Source organism: Bombina bombina, chromosome 1, assembly GCF_027579735.1.
Source record: "Bombina bombina isolate aBomBom1 chromosome 1, aBomBom1.pri, whole genome shotgun sequence".
Taxonomy (NCBI): Eukaryota; Metazoa; Chordata; class Amphibia; order Anura; family Bombinatoridae; genus Bombina; species Bombina bombina.
Window position 1 is genome coordinate 1,126,334,447 of NC_069499.1, and position 18,302 is coordinate 1,126,352,748.

The 18,302-nt window shown below is 38.3% G+C and overlaps 1 protein-coding gene across 3 annotated transcripts in view; it reads left to right on the forward strand.

Annotated features, from left to right (window-relative positions):
• Nucleotides 1-18,302, forward strand: part of RARA (retinoic acid receptor alpha) — a 309,687-nt gene that overhangs the window by 276,148 nt on the left and 15,237 nt on the right. For all 3 annotated transcript variants that reach the window (XM_053698369.1, XM_053698378.1, XM_053698387.1), the window contains 3 exons: nt 5,503-5,644; nt 6,553-6,713; nt 7,382-7,558. In XM_053698369.1, coding sequence (XP_053554344.1) covers nt 5,503-5,644; nt 6,553-6,713; nt 7,382-7,558 — 480 coding nt within the window. The remainder of the gene's footprint in view (nt 1-5,502; nt 5,645-6,552; nt 6,714-7,381; nt 7,559-18,302) is intronic.

An 18,302-nucleotide genomic window follows, 5' to 3' on the forward strand; every position in this document is an offset into this window, starting at 1 on the left:
GGTTATGATTTTTGTATAAAGCACAATTATTCCAATTCCTAATTTTATATGCTTTCGCACTTTTTTATCACCCCACTTCTTGGCTATTTGTTAAACTGAATTGTGGGTGTGGTGAGGGGTGTATTTATAGGCATTTTGAGGTTTGGGAAACTTTGCCCCTCCTGGTGGGAATGTATATCCCATACGTCACTAGCTCATGGACTCTTGCTAATATGAAAGAAATGAATTTTTCAGGTAAGTTCTTACATAAATTATGTTTTTCTAGTAGACCAACAATCCCAATATTATTTCGCCTGGAGCGATTCTCCAGGTCATCTAAACATGACTGCCTAACATTTATTTTGGACTCTTGTTTTTGTATAGTATTTTCATGAATATTAAATACTAAATCTTCAAGATCCGAAATTCTATTTTCCGCCTCCCCTATTCTGGTAGCAAATTGTTTTACCTCTGTAGAAAGAGAGGCTATTTCAGTAGTGATAGTACCTAACTCTTTTGATTATGTCAAGTTGCGGTGAAAAAAAATTCAGAGATCTGAGACATTAACAATTGGATGTCCATTTTTAAAGAGGGAGATTCAGGAGTCGCATTTAAACTAACATCAGTTATTCTACCTTTTCTATCTTTTGATTTGGCGGGCATTATGGAGGAATTGTGCTTCACCTGAGTGATATATCGGTCCATTAAACAAAGTGCATACAAAAAAACAAAAACAATGTAATAGATAAAGTGAATATTAAAAATACAAAGGGAATGGAGGTGATAAGGGTAGTGAGGTGTTTTTTGTTGTTGTTGTTTTTTTGTGGTGATTAGTGTTAAGGCCCAGCCAGGATAAACAGTTTTGCTTAAAAAGTGAAAATATATGAAGTAGACACAACTGAATAAAAAATGATTTGCAGGTAATTCCAAACAAATAATAACCTTCTGTATATAATGAGGCCAACTCTTTTTTTACATAAGATATACCAAGAGAATGTCCAAATAAATATCCAGATAAATTAGATACTGGTTGGAATAAGCCTATCAATCACCACTGAACATTTAAATCATTTTCTTTTTTTAACCCCAGCAAAAATGGGTATAGGGCTCCCAGTTCAAGGAATTGGGGAGTGGGAAGTTAAAGTGTCAGTAAACCTTAAAAATAATGTTATTTAATTCTGCACATAGTGCAGAATTATATAACATTATTTTTGAGGTTTACTGTCCCTTTAATGAGAATATGGCTTGTAGCATTTCCTATATTAACTTGCAGTAAAAAATAACCTCTCAAACTTAGGCAAAGTAAATATTCTGTAGCTGAGATATATTTTATGAACACTGCTAGTTCAAACCTTTTTAATAGGAAAAAGATGATGGGAATGGAAACAAGCTGTCTTAACTGATAGCAACGTTACATTCTTTAAAGGGCTCAGGGAGAGGTTGGTAAGCCCAGGCAACCATATATAGAACGCCAACAGTTTAACAGGAAAAGCGGATAGCAAAAAACAAAATACTTGCAAATCAGAAGATAAATGGCGCTCCGTCTAAGCCTCCATGAAAGCTTCACAACTAAAGCAGCGTATAGTAGCTAAAGGACACATCTGGATCACTGGATGCTTTGCAGGGAAAAGCACCCACCATTCTGACCTACAAGCGGCGTCCTCCGAGATCTAGCCCAGGATACGTCACCACGGACCTACAGTATATCCAGTAGACGTCTCACGATACCTGATATCCAGCAGTCGCGCTGTCAGGAGGAGTCAACCCTTGCTTCACAGAGAGAATCCTTTGCCCGGTTGTTGCTGTAATGACCGCAGGCAAACAGAGCCAATGGGAGTCAACCACCGCTGAGACCCACAAAAGAGCAAGCACCCAAGCAATATATATATATATATATATATATAATTTAAAAATCCTCAATTTTCAGATATATATTACATGAAAAGGGGGTAAAATTAATAATAACAATATACTGCAAAGTGGTTTAATTGCGCATAACTAAGCATTGTAAATACAAATCTCAAGGTGTTTACTGTCCCTTTAAAACCTGCAACTGCCAGAACTGACAGTTTGGTAGCTAAGTCTTTGTTTCTGGCTTGTTAATTTCCACCAAGGTTTGAGATGTATTATAGATGGCTTATACAGGGGTGAACAAAACTGTTTAAAATTTATGAGCCAGGTTTAATTTTAGGAGCCAGACAGAGATATTTGCATATAGATATATGGAGAATAACCCAAAAAGTTAGGAGCCAGGGGAAAAATTCTAGGAGCTAGTGGCTCCCTGGGTTTGTGGTGCCCTGACTTAAAGATGGGTTCTCCTGAAAGTTCAGGATTCAATTCTGTCCTTTCATTTCTGCTTCTGTAGCAAATAATTCTACACCCTGATATTTTTATATTCTTCCAGGCCCTGGAAGTATTTTTTCCTGCTTTGAGGTATCTCATTCCTCCATGCAGCTGGAGTTTAGTTCTTCAGGTGTTGCAACATCTTTTTTAACCAATGCCTATGGTTTTGTTTTTTAATAGTTTTTATTTGGATTTTTCTTCCACTAGAAGTTTCATCAGGGTAATTGTTTACGACATCACCTTTGTTTAATCTTATGGTAGTTAATTCTCTGATTATGTATTATATCATTTGTATTCCATCATTCTATGCTGGCCATAGAAAAATCTCTTTTGCTGTGGCTTCATATGGTAAGAACTACTACGCATATTGAAAAGACTGATTACTGGGGTTTTTTTCACTCTAGTTCCGGAAATGAGGCTTCTTTAGCCAGTTGAATTTGTCCTTCTATGTTTATAGGCTACAAATTCATGAAGAAATCTTCTCATTTAAAGGCCCCTTAAATGCAGTAGAATTTCATATCCAGCAACTGCATAAATAATACAGTACAATAACGCTAAATTTGAGTTTCAAATGAGCAGTGTGTTTCAATTCCCTGTACCCCTTATCATGTAATTGCTGTCTCGCATATTGCACACACTCAGTAGGAGCTGGTGCCTCAAAGTTCACAAATAAAAAGACTGCACAAGTTGATAATGAAAGTTAATTGGCTATTTTTTTTATTTCATGATCTGTCTGAATCATTAAACTTTCATTTCCTCGCCAGACCCAGGGAAATCCATATGATCCACCATGCATAAGGTCAAAACTTTTAAAAAAAAAACCCACAAAAAACCCGACACCAAACTGTATATAAACAAGCAAAAAATAATGTGTGTGTGTGTATGTTTGACAATATATAAATTGGATTGAGCTGGCACTTCAATATATATATTATTTATATATATATATATATATATATATATGTATGTATGTATGTATGTATATGTGTATATATATATATATATATATATTGAAGTGCCAGCTCAATCCAATTTATATATTGTCAAACATACACACACACACACTATTTTTTGCTTGTTTATATACAGTTTGGTGTATGGTTTTTTGTTTTTTTTTACGTTTTGACCTTATGCATGGTGGATCATATGGATTTCCCTGGGTCTGGCGAGGAAATGAAAGTTTAATGATTGATGAAGTACACCCCTCACAATTTTGTAAATATTTTATTATTTTTTTCATGTGACACTGAAGAAATGACACTTTGCTACAATGTAAAGTAGTGTTTACAGCCTGTATAACAGTGTAAATTTGCTGTCCCCTCAAAATAACTCAGCACACAGCCATTAATGTCTAAACCGTTGGCAACAAAAGTGAGTACACCCCTAAGTGGAAATGTCCAAATTGGGCCCAAAGTGTCAATATTTTGTGTGGCCGCCATTATTTTCCAGCACTGCCTTATAACTCTCTTGTGCATGGAGTTAACCAGAGCTTCACAGGTTGCCCCTGGAGTCCTCTTCCACTCCTCTGACGACATCACGGAGCTGGTGGATGTTAGAGACCTTGCACTCCCCCACCTTCTGTTTGGAGATGCCCCACAGATGCTCAATAGGGTTTAGGTCTGGAGACATGCTTGGCCAGTCCATCACCTTTACCCTCAGCTTCTTTAGTAAGGCAGTGGTCGTCTTGGAGGGGTGTTTGGGGTCGTTATCATGTTGGAATACTGCCCTGCGGCCCAGTCTCCGAAGGGAGGGGATCATGCTCTGCTTCAGTATGTTACAGTACATGTTGGCATTCATGGTTCCCTCAATGAACTGTAGCTCCCCAGTGCCGGCAGCACTCATGCAAGCCAAGACCATGACACTCCCACCACCATGCTTGACTGTAGGCAAGACACACTTGTCTTTGTACTCCTCACCTGGTTGCCACCACACACGCTTGACACCATCTGAACCAAATATGTTTATCTTGGTCTTATCGGACCACAGGACATGTTCTAGTAATCCATGTCCTTAGTCTGCTTGTCTTCAGCAAACTGTTTGCAGGCTTTCTTGTGCATCATCTTTAGAAGAGGCTTCCTCCTGGGACGACAGCCATGCAAACCAATTTGATGCAGTGTGTGGCGTATGGTCTGAGCACTGACAGACTGACTCCCCACCCCTTCAACCTCTGCAGCAATGTTGGTAGCACTCATACGTCTATTTCCCAAAGACAACCTCTAGATATGACGCTGAGCATGTGCACTCAATTTTTTTGGTCGACCATGGCGAGGCGTGTTCTGAGTGGAACCTGTCCTGTGAAACAGCTGTATGGTCTTGCCCACCGTGCTGCAGCTCAGTTTCAGGGTCTTGTCAATCTTCTTATAGCCTCGCCATCTTTATGTAGCGCAACAATTCTTTTTTTCAGAACCTCAGAGAGTTCTTTGCCATTCGGCGCCATGTTGAACTTCCAGTGACCAGTATGAGAGAGTGAGAGCGATAACACCCAATTTAACACACCTGCTCCCCATTCACACCTGTGACCTTGTAACACTAACGAGTCACATGACACCGGGGAGGGAAAATGGCTAATTGGGCCCAATTCGGACATTTCCACTTAGGGGTGTACTCACTTTTGTTGCCAATGGTTTAGACATTAATGGCTGTGTGTTGAGTTATTTTTAGGGGACAGCAAATTTACACTGTTATACAGGCTGTACACTCACTACTTTACATAGTAGCAAAGTGTCATTTCTTCAGTGTCACATGAAAAAATATAATAAAATATTTACAAAATTGTGAGGGGTGTACTCACTTTTGTGAGATACTGTATATGTATGTATACGTATAACCAACTATTTCAATTTAAAAAATAAATTAATTTACAGTAACATAATATGTAGGTAACAAGTCAGGAACACAATAAGGGGGGAAATACAGCACAGTGCCCCTTTAATGCATCACATAGCACTTTAAATACTAATGGATAATAAAAAAACATTGTAAAGGTAGACCTGTTTGCCGTCTGTTATTCTCTGAGGAATAGACTAAAACAATACATGTGCAAGCATACGCAATGTCATTTGATTTGTTTAGGATTTGAGACACAGTGGTATAAGGTAGTTATATGGTTTGAAGACATTAGGGTATAAAAGATATTAACATTTTGCCTTGTACTCATCATGTTTCATCCCTCACTCGCAGGGCTTTTTCCGGCGCAGTATACAAAAGAACATGGTGTATACATGTCACAGAGACAAGAACTGCATCATAAACAAGGTGACACGGAACCGCTGCCAGTACTGTCGGCTGCAGAAGTGCTTTGAGGTCGGCATGTCCAAAGAATGTAAGTAAGATGTACATCAATTGTAAAGATGACCGGCTGAAATGTACAAATAATAAAAACATTATGTGTATTATTAACATTAAATCAATGCTTCCGATTTATGTGTTAACTCTGTAGCATGTGGCTGTTTTTTGGCCACTTTACTAAGCCTTAAAAAAACATGTCTATTACATACACACATGTTTATAACAGGAATCTGCTTGAAGAGCTCAATCTCTGTTTCTTATTGAGACCCTTGTAATTATCAACTCAATATAGTATTTTCAATCTTCCACTTGAGAGGACACTGTATTGCTGAGCCTATTCCTTCTCCTGGTCCTCACCAGCTGTGCCCAACTGTCTGCTCCCCTTCCAGCCACTGATGGATGTCTATTCACAGCTGTGATTTCCCCTTCCCCCAATGGTTCCTTATAGATTGGCTGAAATTATTTTCCTTTTTTTTTTATATCAATTTCATATAAAATATGCTTCAAAATAGCAAAGATATCTACCGTGTGTGTATTTGTAAAGCAAGTGTGTTTAGTGCAGCTGTCACTCCGTTATATTTCTAGGCAACAGTAGGGAGCTAATTGTTCAGCCAACTTAAACATAAACGCAAGTCTGAAGTTTTTTGTTGTTACTGCCAGTTGTCAAGTTTACAAATGGAAAATAATCTAGCCCTTAATGATTAAGGGGAAAAGGAAAGGTGCCAATGGAAAGTGGTAGAGACGTAGCCTAGAGGAGGTGTGTTCCAAGAGTGTTAGCAGTAGTTGGTAGCTGTCTCTTGCCTGTGCCAGGTTAGTATTTTACCTTCTTCTTTTATCGGCTGTCTTTTTACTTCTCTAAGGTGTAAATATCTATAATTTGTATATTTTTTATTGTTATTTGTGATTGAGGGAAAAGTAACCACTAGTTTGCTCCAAATCTAGCTGTTCGAAATGACCGCAACAAAAAGAAGAAGGAGAGTCCAAAACCTGAAGTGATGGAGAGCTATATATTGAGTCCAGAGACTGAAGATCTGATTGAGAAAGTTCGAAAAGCCCATAAGGAAACCTTTCCTTCACTGTGCCAGCTGGGCAAATACACTACAGTGAGTTATCTACCTCTCTCCATTGCAAAAACACTCTATCCTGGCAAATGCAATAAAGTGAACTCCCAGCCTGCTTGTCAGATTGAATGTAATTAAATGAGTACTTGCCCTTTGTATGAGCATATTTGCTAGTGAGTATTCAAGCAGTCAAACCCATCATGACCACATCCAATCTAATTACCCAGGTAAAACTATTACAATGACTGAATGCTCTTTTGCCTTTACAAATACAGCATTGTGATTTTATCCAGTGCCTCCTTGACTACACTTCCCTGAGTACACTCTCTCCTCAAATAAATATAAAACAGTGAGAGCTCTGCCTCCTTACCTTTTGAAAATATACTATAATGAGTGATACTCTTTCCTAAGCTAATATCCACAGTAATGTCATGACCATTTTAACTCCTTGCAAATAGCTCTATTTCTTTCTTTGGGCAAATACAGTAGAATAAATGTTCCACTGTTCCCTAGTCCTGTACACTCTACAGTATGGGCAAGAACCACAGTAAGTTGCCATTTTCAAACCTCTTTACTTTCTATTTACAGTGTTTTTCATCCTATTCTTAATGTCATCTGCTTCTACATTTCCCTATTTTCTCTAGCATGAACAACACCATCTCATAATTATTGACTTATATTGTGTTTTTTTCCACTCTTTCTCCTTCCAGAATTTCAGCTCGGAGCAGCGTGTCTCTTTGGATATTGACCTCTGGGACAAATTCAGTGAACTCTCCACCAAATGCATCATCAAGACTGTGGAATTTGCCAAACAGTTGCCAGGATTCACCACTCTAACCATTGCTGATCAGATCACCCTCCTTAAAGCCGCCTGCCTAGATATCCTTGTGAGTGCTCACTCTGCACCCTTCTTGCATCCAACATGACCTTCATTGCACACAACAGAAAACTACTATGCCTTTTTATGAAATTTGTCACCCCTGCAAGGGAAGATGTAGGGTTCACATGGTTAACTTTCTTTTTGTCCCCTTTTAATTTAATGAGCTGGTAAACACAGAATAAACAAGTAATTTTACAGGAAGTAACATAGTTTTTTTTTTAGTTTTTTTTAAAAGTCTCCATGGAAACATTGGAACAATCTTCTAAACAAGGGCAAATAGGATAAATGAAAGTACCACACTGTAAACAGGTTTCATTTCTGAAAAGGAAGTAGGAAATCGTAAATGTTTACAGTGAGACTGCCCATCCCATGTCCTTATAAAACAATGTTGGCTGTGTTTACGTAACTTTTTGCTGTCGAAAAAAACTATCACATTTATTTTATTACAAGTACTATCAATCTGCATTCAGATGAAAACATTTCTTAATGTCCTCCCTTCTGCTTATACTGGTATATATTTCATTTGCTTATTTAAATTAAGCATCATTTAGTTACTAGATTTTACGATGCCATTAAATGGACATGAAACCTACATTTTCTTTATTCATGATTCAGATAGAGCAAACAATTTTAAACAAGTTTTCAATTTACATCTATTATCAAACTTGTTTCATTATCTTGGTATATTTTGTTGAAAGAGCAGCAATGCACTACTTGGAGCTAGCTGAACAGATTGTGTGACTCAGTGAGAAGAGGCATATATGTGCAGCCACCAATCAGCAGCTAGATGCCAGTAGTGCATTACTGCTCCTGAGGTTACCTAGGCATTATTTCCAACAGAGGATACCAAGAGAATGAAGCAAATTAAACAATTGAAGTAAATTTGAAAAAAGTTTAAAATTACACACTCTGTCTAAATCATGAACTTTTAATTTGGAATTTAATGTCCATTTAAAGTAACCCCTTAACGACCGCAATGTACCCTATACGTCGCTGGTCATTAAGGATTTGTCTGGTTGTAATAGCGCGGGTCTTGCCACAAGTGGCAAGACTGTGCTATTAGACCCGACCTCCCACCTGCAGGCTTGTTAAAATAGCATGGTCTCGCCCCTGGCGGCAAGACCCGCGCTATTACAACCAGACAAACCCTTAATAACCTGCAACGTACAGGGTATTTTACGACCGTTACGGGGTTAATTTAATGGACAGTAAAATCCAAATTAAAATTTCATGATTCAGACAGAGCATGTACTTTTAAATTTCTTCCAAATTTACTTCTAATTAATTTATGATATCTAACTATCTTTCTACAATGCTTGTTTTAATTTATGAGCATTTTTGTTTAATGGTAACATACTTAACTGTTGACAAATATCACCTTTTGTTCTTTGGTAAGTGGCAAAGGCTCCACTGCCTCTGGTGCTTAAAGGGACAGTCTAGTCAAAATTAAAGGGCCATAATACCCAAATGTTTAAACACTTGAAAGTGATGCAGTATAGCTGTAAAAAGCTGACTAGAAAATATCACCTGAACATCTCTATGTAAAAAAGAAAGATATTTTACCTCAAAAGTTTCTCAGTAGCCACATCCCATTGTAAAGGACTTCTAAGCAACAAATTAGTATGTCTGTCCTGGGACAGCGGAAGGAGCGAGCTTTTGTGCACACTCATGTTATTTCCCTATTCAGTGTAAGGAAGTTTACAATGAAATCTCATGAGAGTTAAGTAAAATCTCATGAGATCACAGTAAAAGAGTTCATGACCTCAGCACTACTGATACCGATTGGCTGCTGTTCATTTCTTCATTTTTTTTTTTTTATTTTTTTTTAACCTGCAGCTGAGTATAACTTTTTACACAGAACTTACTCTGCTCAGCTAAGGAAATTGTGAGGTAAAATATCTTCCTTTTTTACATAAAGGTGCTCAGGTGATATTTTCCTGTCAGCTTTTTACAGTTATACTGCATCAGTTTTAAGTGATTTAGCATATGAGTATTATGTCCCTTTAAACTTTCATGATTCAAATAGGGCATGCCATTTTAAACAACTTTCCTTTGCTTTGTTCCCTTAGTGGTATTTTGAAAAGCTAAACCTAGGTAGGCTCAAACTGATTTCTAAACAGTTGAAAACCGCCTCTTAGCTCAGCAGTTTGAAAGTTTTTCACAGTTAGACAGTGCTAGTTCATATGTTATATATATATATATAACATTGTGCTCACTCCTGTGGAGTTATTTAGGAGTCTGCACTGATTGGCTAAACTGCGTGTCTGTCAAAAGCACTGAGATAAGGGGGCAGTCTACAGAGACTTAGATACAAGTTAATCACAGAGGTAAAAAAGTATATTAAAGGGACATTAAACACTAAATACATGCTAGATAGAATGATACATTCAAAGAAAAGATTAGTCCATGACTAACATGTAGATGTATTTTTTAAAGTTTCATTAGTTGTTTAAAAAGTGACAAAATAAGTGTAAAGTTTTAGTGTCTATAAAACACTGGGAGCTGCCATGTTGTAACTTGTGTTACCTTCTCTTCTGTGGCCAATTAGAGTCGGTTATAAATAGGTCACTAGAGTGTGCAGCCAATGGTTGTGCTGGATTTAACAGAGTTCTGCACTTCCATTTCTAACAGGAACTGAAAAGCTCACAATTTCAGAATGGAAATACAGGCAAAGAGAACAAAATAATTAATGAAAGTATATTGCAGAGTTGTTTTATATATACAATTTATCATTTTATATTACCATTTCAAAGTGTTTAATGTACCTTTAATATAACTGTGTTGGTTATGCAAAACTGGGGAATGGGCAATAAAGGGATTATCTATCTTTTAAACAATAACAATTCTGGTGTAGACTGTCCCTTTAACTCTCTCCCTTTAGTTTATGCTTTTGTGAATGACTCCCATGTAAGCTTTGAATGTGTAGCAAGCTTGTCATCAGCCAGTCTAGAGCTGAACAGTGTTATTTCATAGGAAGGGCAGTGACAAGCAAAGCAGTAGTGCACACAGTTCTCAAATGTGTTAATGTCATAAGATTAAAGGGACAGTCTACTCCAGAATTGTTATTCTTTGAAAAGATAGATAATCCCTTTATTAACCATACCACAGTTTTGCACAACCAGCACAGTTATATTAATATATTTTTTACCTTGTATCTACCTTTCTATTTACAGACTTGCATTTTAGCTAATTAGTGCTGACTCAAGAATAACTCCACAGGAGTGAGCACAATATCATCTAATTTGCATACATGAACTAGCATTGTCTAGTTATGAAAAACCATAAAAATGTACTGAGATAAGAGGAAACCTATAGTGGCTTAGAAACAGGCAGAAATTTAGAGTTTTAAATGTTATAAAGTATATTAAAGGGACAGTCTACACCAGAAATTGTATTGTTTTAAAAGATAGATAATCCCTTTATTACCCATTTCCCGGTTTTGCATAACCAACACAGTTATAATAATATACTTTTAACCTCTGTGATAATCATGTATCTAAGCCTCTGCAAACTGCCCCTTTTTTCAGTTCTTTTGACAGACTTGCAGTCTAGCCAATCAGTGCCTGCTCCCAGATAACTTCACGTGCACAAGCACAGTGTTATCTATATGAAATATGTGAACTAACACCCTCTAGTGGTGAAAAACTGTTAAAATGCAATCTGAAAGAGGTGGGCTTCAAGGTCTAAGAAATTAGCATATGAACCTCCTAGGTTAAGCTTTCAACTAAGAATACCAAGAGAACCAAGCAAAATTGGTGATAAAAGTAAATTGGAAAATTGTTTAAAATTTCATGCTCTATATGAATCATGAAAGTTTATTTTGGCCTAGACTGTCCCTTTAATAAAACAATGGCGATTATGCAAAGCTTGGGAATGGGTAGTAAAGGCATTATCTATCCAAACAATAACATTTTTGGAGTAGACTGTCCCTTTAATAAATGATGAACTTTATTATGTTCATTATTTAAATAGGTACTAGAATTCCACTTTATTTTCCCAGCAATTAGTTTTATGTGTTTGTCCTATTTTAACTGTTGATAGTTGTGGTGTGAGTCATAATCAGGGATAGGCGCAGACAAAGGCTGTCGCGGACATTTTCCAAAGTACAGACCTTAGTGAAGGACACCAAGGTACATTTGAAATTAAAAACATTATTATATAGCGCTGGGTGTTATTATACTGATGCAGATATCACTGATGCTATAACCAGCCACCCTCTGGCTATACCCATGAGCCAGTGTCACTACTGTGTCATTATATAGTGCTTGGTGTTATTATACTGATGCAGATACCACTGATCCTATAACCAGCCCTCCTCTGGCTATACCCATCTGACAGTGTCACTACTGTGTCATTATATAGCGCTGGGTGTTATTATACTGATGCAGATACCACTGATCCTATGACCAGTCCTCCTCTGGCTATACCCATGTGCCAGTGTCACTACTGTGTCATTATATAGTGCTTGGTGTTATTATACTGATGCAGATACCACTGATTCTATAACCAGCCCTTCTATGGCTATACCCATGTGCCAGTGTCACTACTGTGTCATTATATAGTGCTGGGTGTTATTATACTGATGCAGATACCACTGATTCTATGACCAGCCCTCCTCTGGCTATACCCATGTGCCAGTGTCACTACTGTGTCATTATATAGTGCTGGGTGTTATTATACTGATGCAGATACCACTGACCCTATAACCAGCCCTCCTCTGGCTATACCCATGTGCCAGTGTCACTACTGTGTCATTATATAGTGCTGGGTGTTATTATACTGATGCAAATACCACTGACCCTATAACCAGCCCTCCTCTGGCTATACCCATGTGCTAGTGTCACTACTGTGTCATTATATAGTGCTTGGTGTTATTATACTGATGCAGATACTACTGACCCTATAACCAGCCCTCCTCTGGCTATACCCATGAGCCAGTGTCACTACTGTGTCATTATATAGCTCTGGGTGTTATTATACTGATGCAGATACCACTGACCCTATAACCAGCCCTCCTCTGGCTATACCCATGTGCCAGTGTCACTACTGTGTCATTATATAGTGCTGGGTGTTATTATACTGATGCAGATACCACTGATTCTATGACCAGCCCTCCTCTGGCTATACCCATGTGCCAGTGTCACTACTGTGTCATTATATAGTGCTGGGTGTTATTATACTGATGCAGATACCACTGATTCTATAACCAGCCCTCCTCTGGCTATACCCATGAGCCAGTGTCACTACTGTGTCATTATATAGCGCTGGGTGTTATTATACTGATGCAGATACCACTGACCCTATAACCAGACCTCCTCTGGCTATACCCATGAGCCAGTGTCACTACTGTGTCATTATATAGTGCTCAGTGTTATTATACTGATGCAGATACCACTGATCGTATAACCAGCCCTCCTCTGGCTATACCCATGTGCCAGTGTCACTACTGTGTCATTATATAGCTCTGGGTGTTATTATACTGATGCAGATACCACTGATTCTATAACCAGCCCTTCTATGGCTATACCCATGTGCCAGTGTCACTACTGTGTCATTATATAGTGCTCAGTGTTATTATACTGATGCAGATACAACTGACCCTATAACCAGCCCTTGTCTGGATATACCCATGTGTCAGTGTCACTCTGTGTCATTATATAGTGTTGGGTGTTATTTTACTGATGCAGATACCAATGATCCTATAACCAGCCCTTGTCTGGCTATACGCATATGCCAGTGTCACTACTGTGTCATATATAGAGCTGGCTGTTATTATACTAATGCAGATACAACTGACCCTATAACCAGCCCTTGTCTGGATATACCCATGTGTCAGTGTCACTCTGTGTCATTATATAGTGTTGGGTGTTATTATACTGATGCAGATACAACTGACCCTATAACCAGCCCTTGTCTGGATATACCCATGTGTCAGTGTCACTCTGTGTCATTATATAGTGTTGGGTGTTATTATACTGATGCAGATACCACTGACCCTATAACCAGCCCTTGTCTGGCTATACGCATATGCCAGTGTCACTACAGTGTCTTTTATAGAGCTGGGTGTTATTATACAGATGCAGATACACATCCAGTATTTCACTCAGGCTTTATTTATTCCATAACTTATCACCCAATATCACTAGCAGTCTCTTGACAAGCCACTAACTTTATTCACACTACATATTTTTTTTTATTCCTATTATTTAATCAGAAAGAAAAGATATACTAAAGTTGTGGCGGACACTGCAAGGGCTAGTCACTGACACCTTGCCTATCCCTGGTCATAATACATCTTCCTGCAGGATTCTGTTGAGGACAGCTGCCATGTCATTTTTAAGTCTGTAATGTGAGATATTTGCATCAACTATTTTTTTTTCCATGACATTAAATGAAGTAGCATTTAAGGGACAGTATACTGTAAAATAGTTTTTTCCTTAATGTGTTTCCAATTGATTTTTTTACCATCTGCAAAGTATAAAATGTATGAGAATTTGCTTATTTGTGTAAATGAATTAGCTCATTTTGTGTTTTGAAGCCACAACCCAATAAAATGGGTTGAGCTTGTAGGTATAATCAGATTTAATTACTTTATTACATTGTGTACATATACCTGCTTCTTTATCTTATATCTGTCCATAAACCAAAGACTACTACTTAGAGAGGAAAATGGTATTACCTTATCTCTTCTGTACCCCACTGGGAGTGTAATTTCTTCTGCTGGCTGTGTTTACACAGCTTATCAATAGCTTGGACCTGAGGCCACAAACTTTAAAGGGACATGAACTCCAAAATGTTTCTTTCTTGTTAGATAGAACATACATTTTTAAACAACTTTTCAGTTTACTTATATTATTAAATATGTTTCATTCTCGGCATCCTTTGTTGAAGGAGCAGCAGTGCACTACTGGTTTCTAAGTGAACACATAGGTAAGCCAATGACAATCGGTATATATATATATGCAGCCACCAATCAGCAGCTAGAACCTAGGTTCTTTGCTGCTCCGGAGCTTACCTAGATAAACCATTCAGCATAGGATAACAAGAAAAGGAAGCAAATTAAATAATAGAAGTAAATTGGAAAGTTGTTTTGTATGCTCTGTCTAAATCATGAATGTCTAATTATGACTTTACTGTCCCTTTAAGAGTAGGTGGGGATACCACAGACTAAATTAACTATTTTAAATATCAATATAAGTGTACAGGAACTACTTGTAATCCATTTAATACACTCCAGCAGGTAAAGTGGATCATTGGGAACAAATTAAAGGGGAGTACATTTTTGAGTAAACTGTCCCTTTAATTAATTGCAGCGGGATATAAAGGTCTTCATATACTTGATGACAGTAGAAGCTTTAACCCCTTAATGACTGAGGACGTGCAGGGTACGTCCTCAGAAAAAAGGCAGTTAATGCCTGAGAACGTACCCTGCACGTCCTCAGTGTGGAAAGCAGCTGGAAGCGATCCTGCTCGCTTCCAGATGCTTTCCGGTTATTGCAGTGATGCCTCGATATGGAGGCATCCTGCAATAACCTTTTCAAGCCATCCGGTGCAGAGAGAGCCACTCTGTGGCCCTCTCTGCACCGGAGATCGGTGACTTGCTGCGTTGGTGGGTGGGAGCCGGACCGGGAGGCGGGTGGCGGCCATCGATGGCCCTGGTTATGTGAAGGGGGGCGGGATCGTGGGCGGGGGTGGCTGGGGGCGCGCACTGGCGCGCGTGCACGGGAGGGTGGGGGCGGGCGCGTGCACGGGGAGGGAGCGGGTGGGAACCGCTACACTACAGAAAATGCTGAAAATAAAAAATGTGAAAAATGTCAAAAAAAATTTACGATCAGCAAGGTGGTGGGGGTTTGTCTGTTGGGGGGGGGGGGGGTTGGGGAAGCTACACTACAGAAAAATAAAAAATAAACTTTTTATTGCAAACTGGGTACTGGCAGACAGCTGCCAGTACCCAAGATGGCCCCCAATAAGGTAGAGGGGAGGGTTAGAGAGCGGTTTTGGGGGGGATCAGGGAGGTTGGGGGAATCCTACACAGTAGCATATGTAAGTATGCTAAAAAAAAATTTTTTTTTTTTTTTTAAAGACCCTTTTATTTTAGTACTGGCAGACTTTCTGCCAGTACTTAAGATGGCGGGGACAATTGTGGGGTGGGGGAGGGAAGGGAGCTGTTTGGGAGGGTTTGGGGGGTGGGATGTGTCAGATGGGAGGCTGATCTCTACACTAAAGCTAAAATTAACCCTGCAAGCTCCCTACAAACTCCCTAATTAACCCCTTCACTGCTAGCCATAATACACGTGTGAGGCGCAGCAGGATTTAGCGGCCTTCTAATTACCAGAAAGCAACACCAAAGTCATATATGTCTGCTATTTCTGAACAAAGGGGATCCCAGACAAGCATTTACAACCATTTGTGCCATAATTGCACAAGCTGTTTGTAAATGATTTCAGTGAGAAATCTAAAATTGTGAAAAATTTTACGTTTTTTTTAATTTGATCGCATTTGGCGGTGAAATGGTGGCATGAAATATACCAAAATGTGCCTAGATCAATACTTGGGGTTGTCTACTACACTACACTAAAGCTAAAATTAACCCTACAAGCTCCCTAAAAGCTCCCTAATTAACCCCTTAACTGCTGGGCATAATACACTTGTGGTGCGCAGTGGCATTTAGCGGCCTTCTAATTACCAAAAAGCAACGCCAAAGCTATATATGTCTGCTATTTCTGAACAAAGGGGATCCCAGAGAAGAATTTACAACCATTTATGCCATAATTGCACAAGTTGTTTGTAAATAATTTCAGTGAGAAACCGAAAGTTTGTGAAAAAATTTGTGAAAAAGTGAACGATTTTTTGTATTTGATCGCATTTGGCGGTGAAATGGTGGTATGAAATATACCAAAATTGGCCTAGATCAATACTTTGGGATGTCTACTAAAAAAAAATACATACATGTCAAGGGATATTCAGGGATTCCTGAAAGATATTAGTGTTCTAATGTAACTAGCGCTAATTTTGGAAGAAAAATGGTTTGGAAATAGCAAAGTGCTACTTGTATTTATGGCCCTATAACTTGCAAAAAAAGCAAAGAACATGTAAACATTGGGTATTTCTAAACTCAGGACAAAATTTAGAAACTATTTAGCACGGGTGTTTTTTGGTGGTTTTAGATATGTAACAGATTTTGGGGGTCAAAGTTAGAAAAAGTGTGTTTTTTTCCATTTTTCCTCATATTTTATCATTTTTTTTTATAGTAAATTATAAGATATGATGAAAATAATGGTATCTTTAGAAAGTCCATTTAATGGCGAGAAAAACGGTATATAATATGTGTGGGTACAGTAAATGAGTAAGAGGAAAATTACAGCTAAACACAAACACCGCAAAAATGTAAAAATAGCCTTGGTCCCAAACGGACAGAAAATGGAAAAGTGCTGTGGTCATTAAGGGGTTAATATGCTTCACCTTTTTTGGCTGTGGAGTTCTTTTCCATTTCAGAAGTTTTGTGAGTTTAAATGAATGTGTTGATAATTATTGATAACTCCTCTTAGGATCACATATGATTCTCAGGCTTCTTATTGCTACTATTAGAGTGTTCACAGAACCCCTGATTTGTCAGTTTCTCTACTGGTTTAGCCTGTGTGTCACCCATCACAGGGGAACTACTAGAGGGATCAAGTGGCACCTTTGTGTCAGTGAGCTGTCCTATATGTACACAACAAGTTCATTGAATGCTAACCTGTCCTTCCCCTTAGTTTAGTGGTTGTGCTGGATGACAGAAGCCTGATGCACTTATGTGTCTTCTAGTGATTCGGTGATGCATGACTTCTCTCTGTATAATTTCCTCTTGATTAATATGGTGCACATTTAATGCAAAGCAAGGAGTGGAAATGCCACTTGTTGCTTGAGCACTGCAGCAGATCTTAGCTTAGTTTCTGTGGTTGGTGTTATATTTGGTTACTGTCTACACTATACAAGTCAAAGCAGAATCCCATATATGACGGAATGGTTTTGCCAGGTTTAATATTTTCTTTGCTGTTGCTAATTGGTTTGTAACTATAAAGGTTTATAGAAAAGTCTTGGTAGGGTATTTGAATTTAGGAGTGACCTGCTTTCTTCCTAATAATGCCCTTGTGATAAAAACTGGATTATATTATTTTATGTAAGTCATTTCTGTATGTAAATCTATTTCTTTCCTAAGACATGGAGAGTCCATAACGTCATTTCAATTACTAGTGGGATATTCACTCCTGGCCAGCAGGAAGAGGCAAAGAGCACCACGGCAAAGCTGTTAAAGGGACAGTATACACTCATTTTCATATAACTGCATGTAATAGACACTACTATAAAGAATAAGATGCACAGATACCGATATAAACATCAGTACGTGTCCTTTCACGCCTGGTGAGCTGTCTTCCTGCTGGACAGCTAGATTGCAGGTAAGTGCTTTTGTCTTCTAGGTGCTGGAAACTTGCATTTCAGCAAAATCGTTAACCCTGCAGAATATTGGGACAGGATAATCCTTTATGCATAGGATTTGCTAACGCTTGAGAGAATAAAGAGTCTCTTCTTAAAGTGACAGTAATCTTTATTTTGAAAATTTAAATAACTTTTTTTTAATTTTGGGGTATTTTTTATTTTTGCAGCTATGGACATGGATCAAGAAGCTGTTTCTTTTCATAAATGTCTATTATGTCTATAGGCCCAAATTGTTTTGCCTATGCAATTTTGTGCTACACGTTTAGCTAGAACGC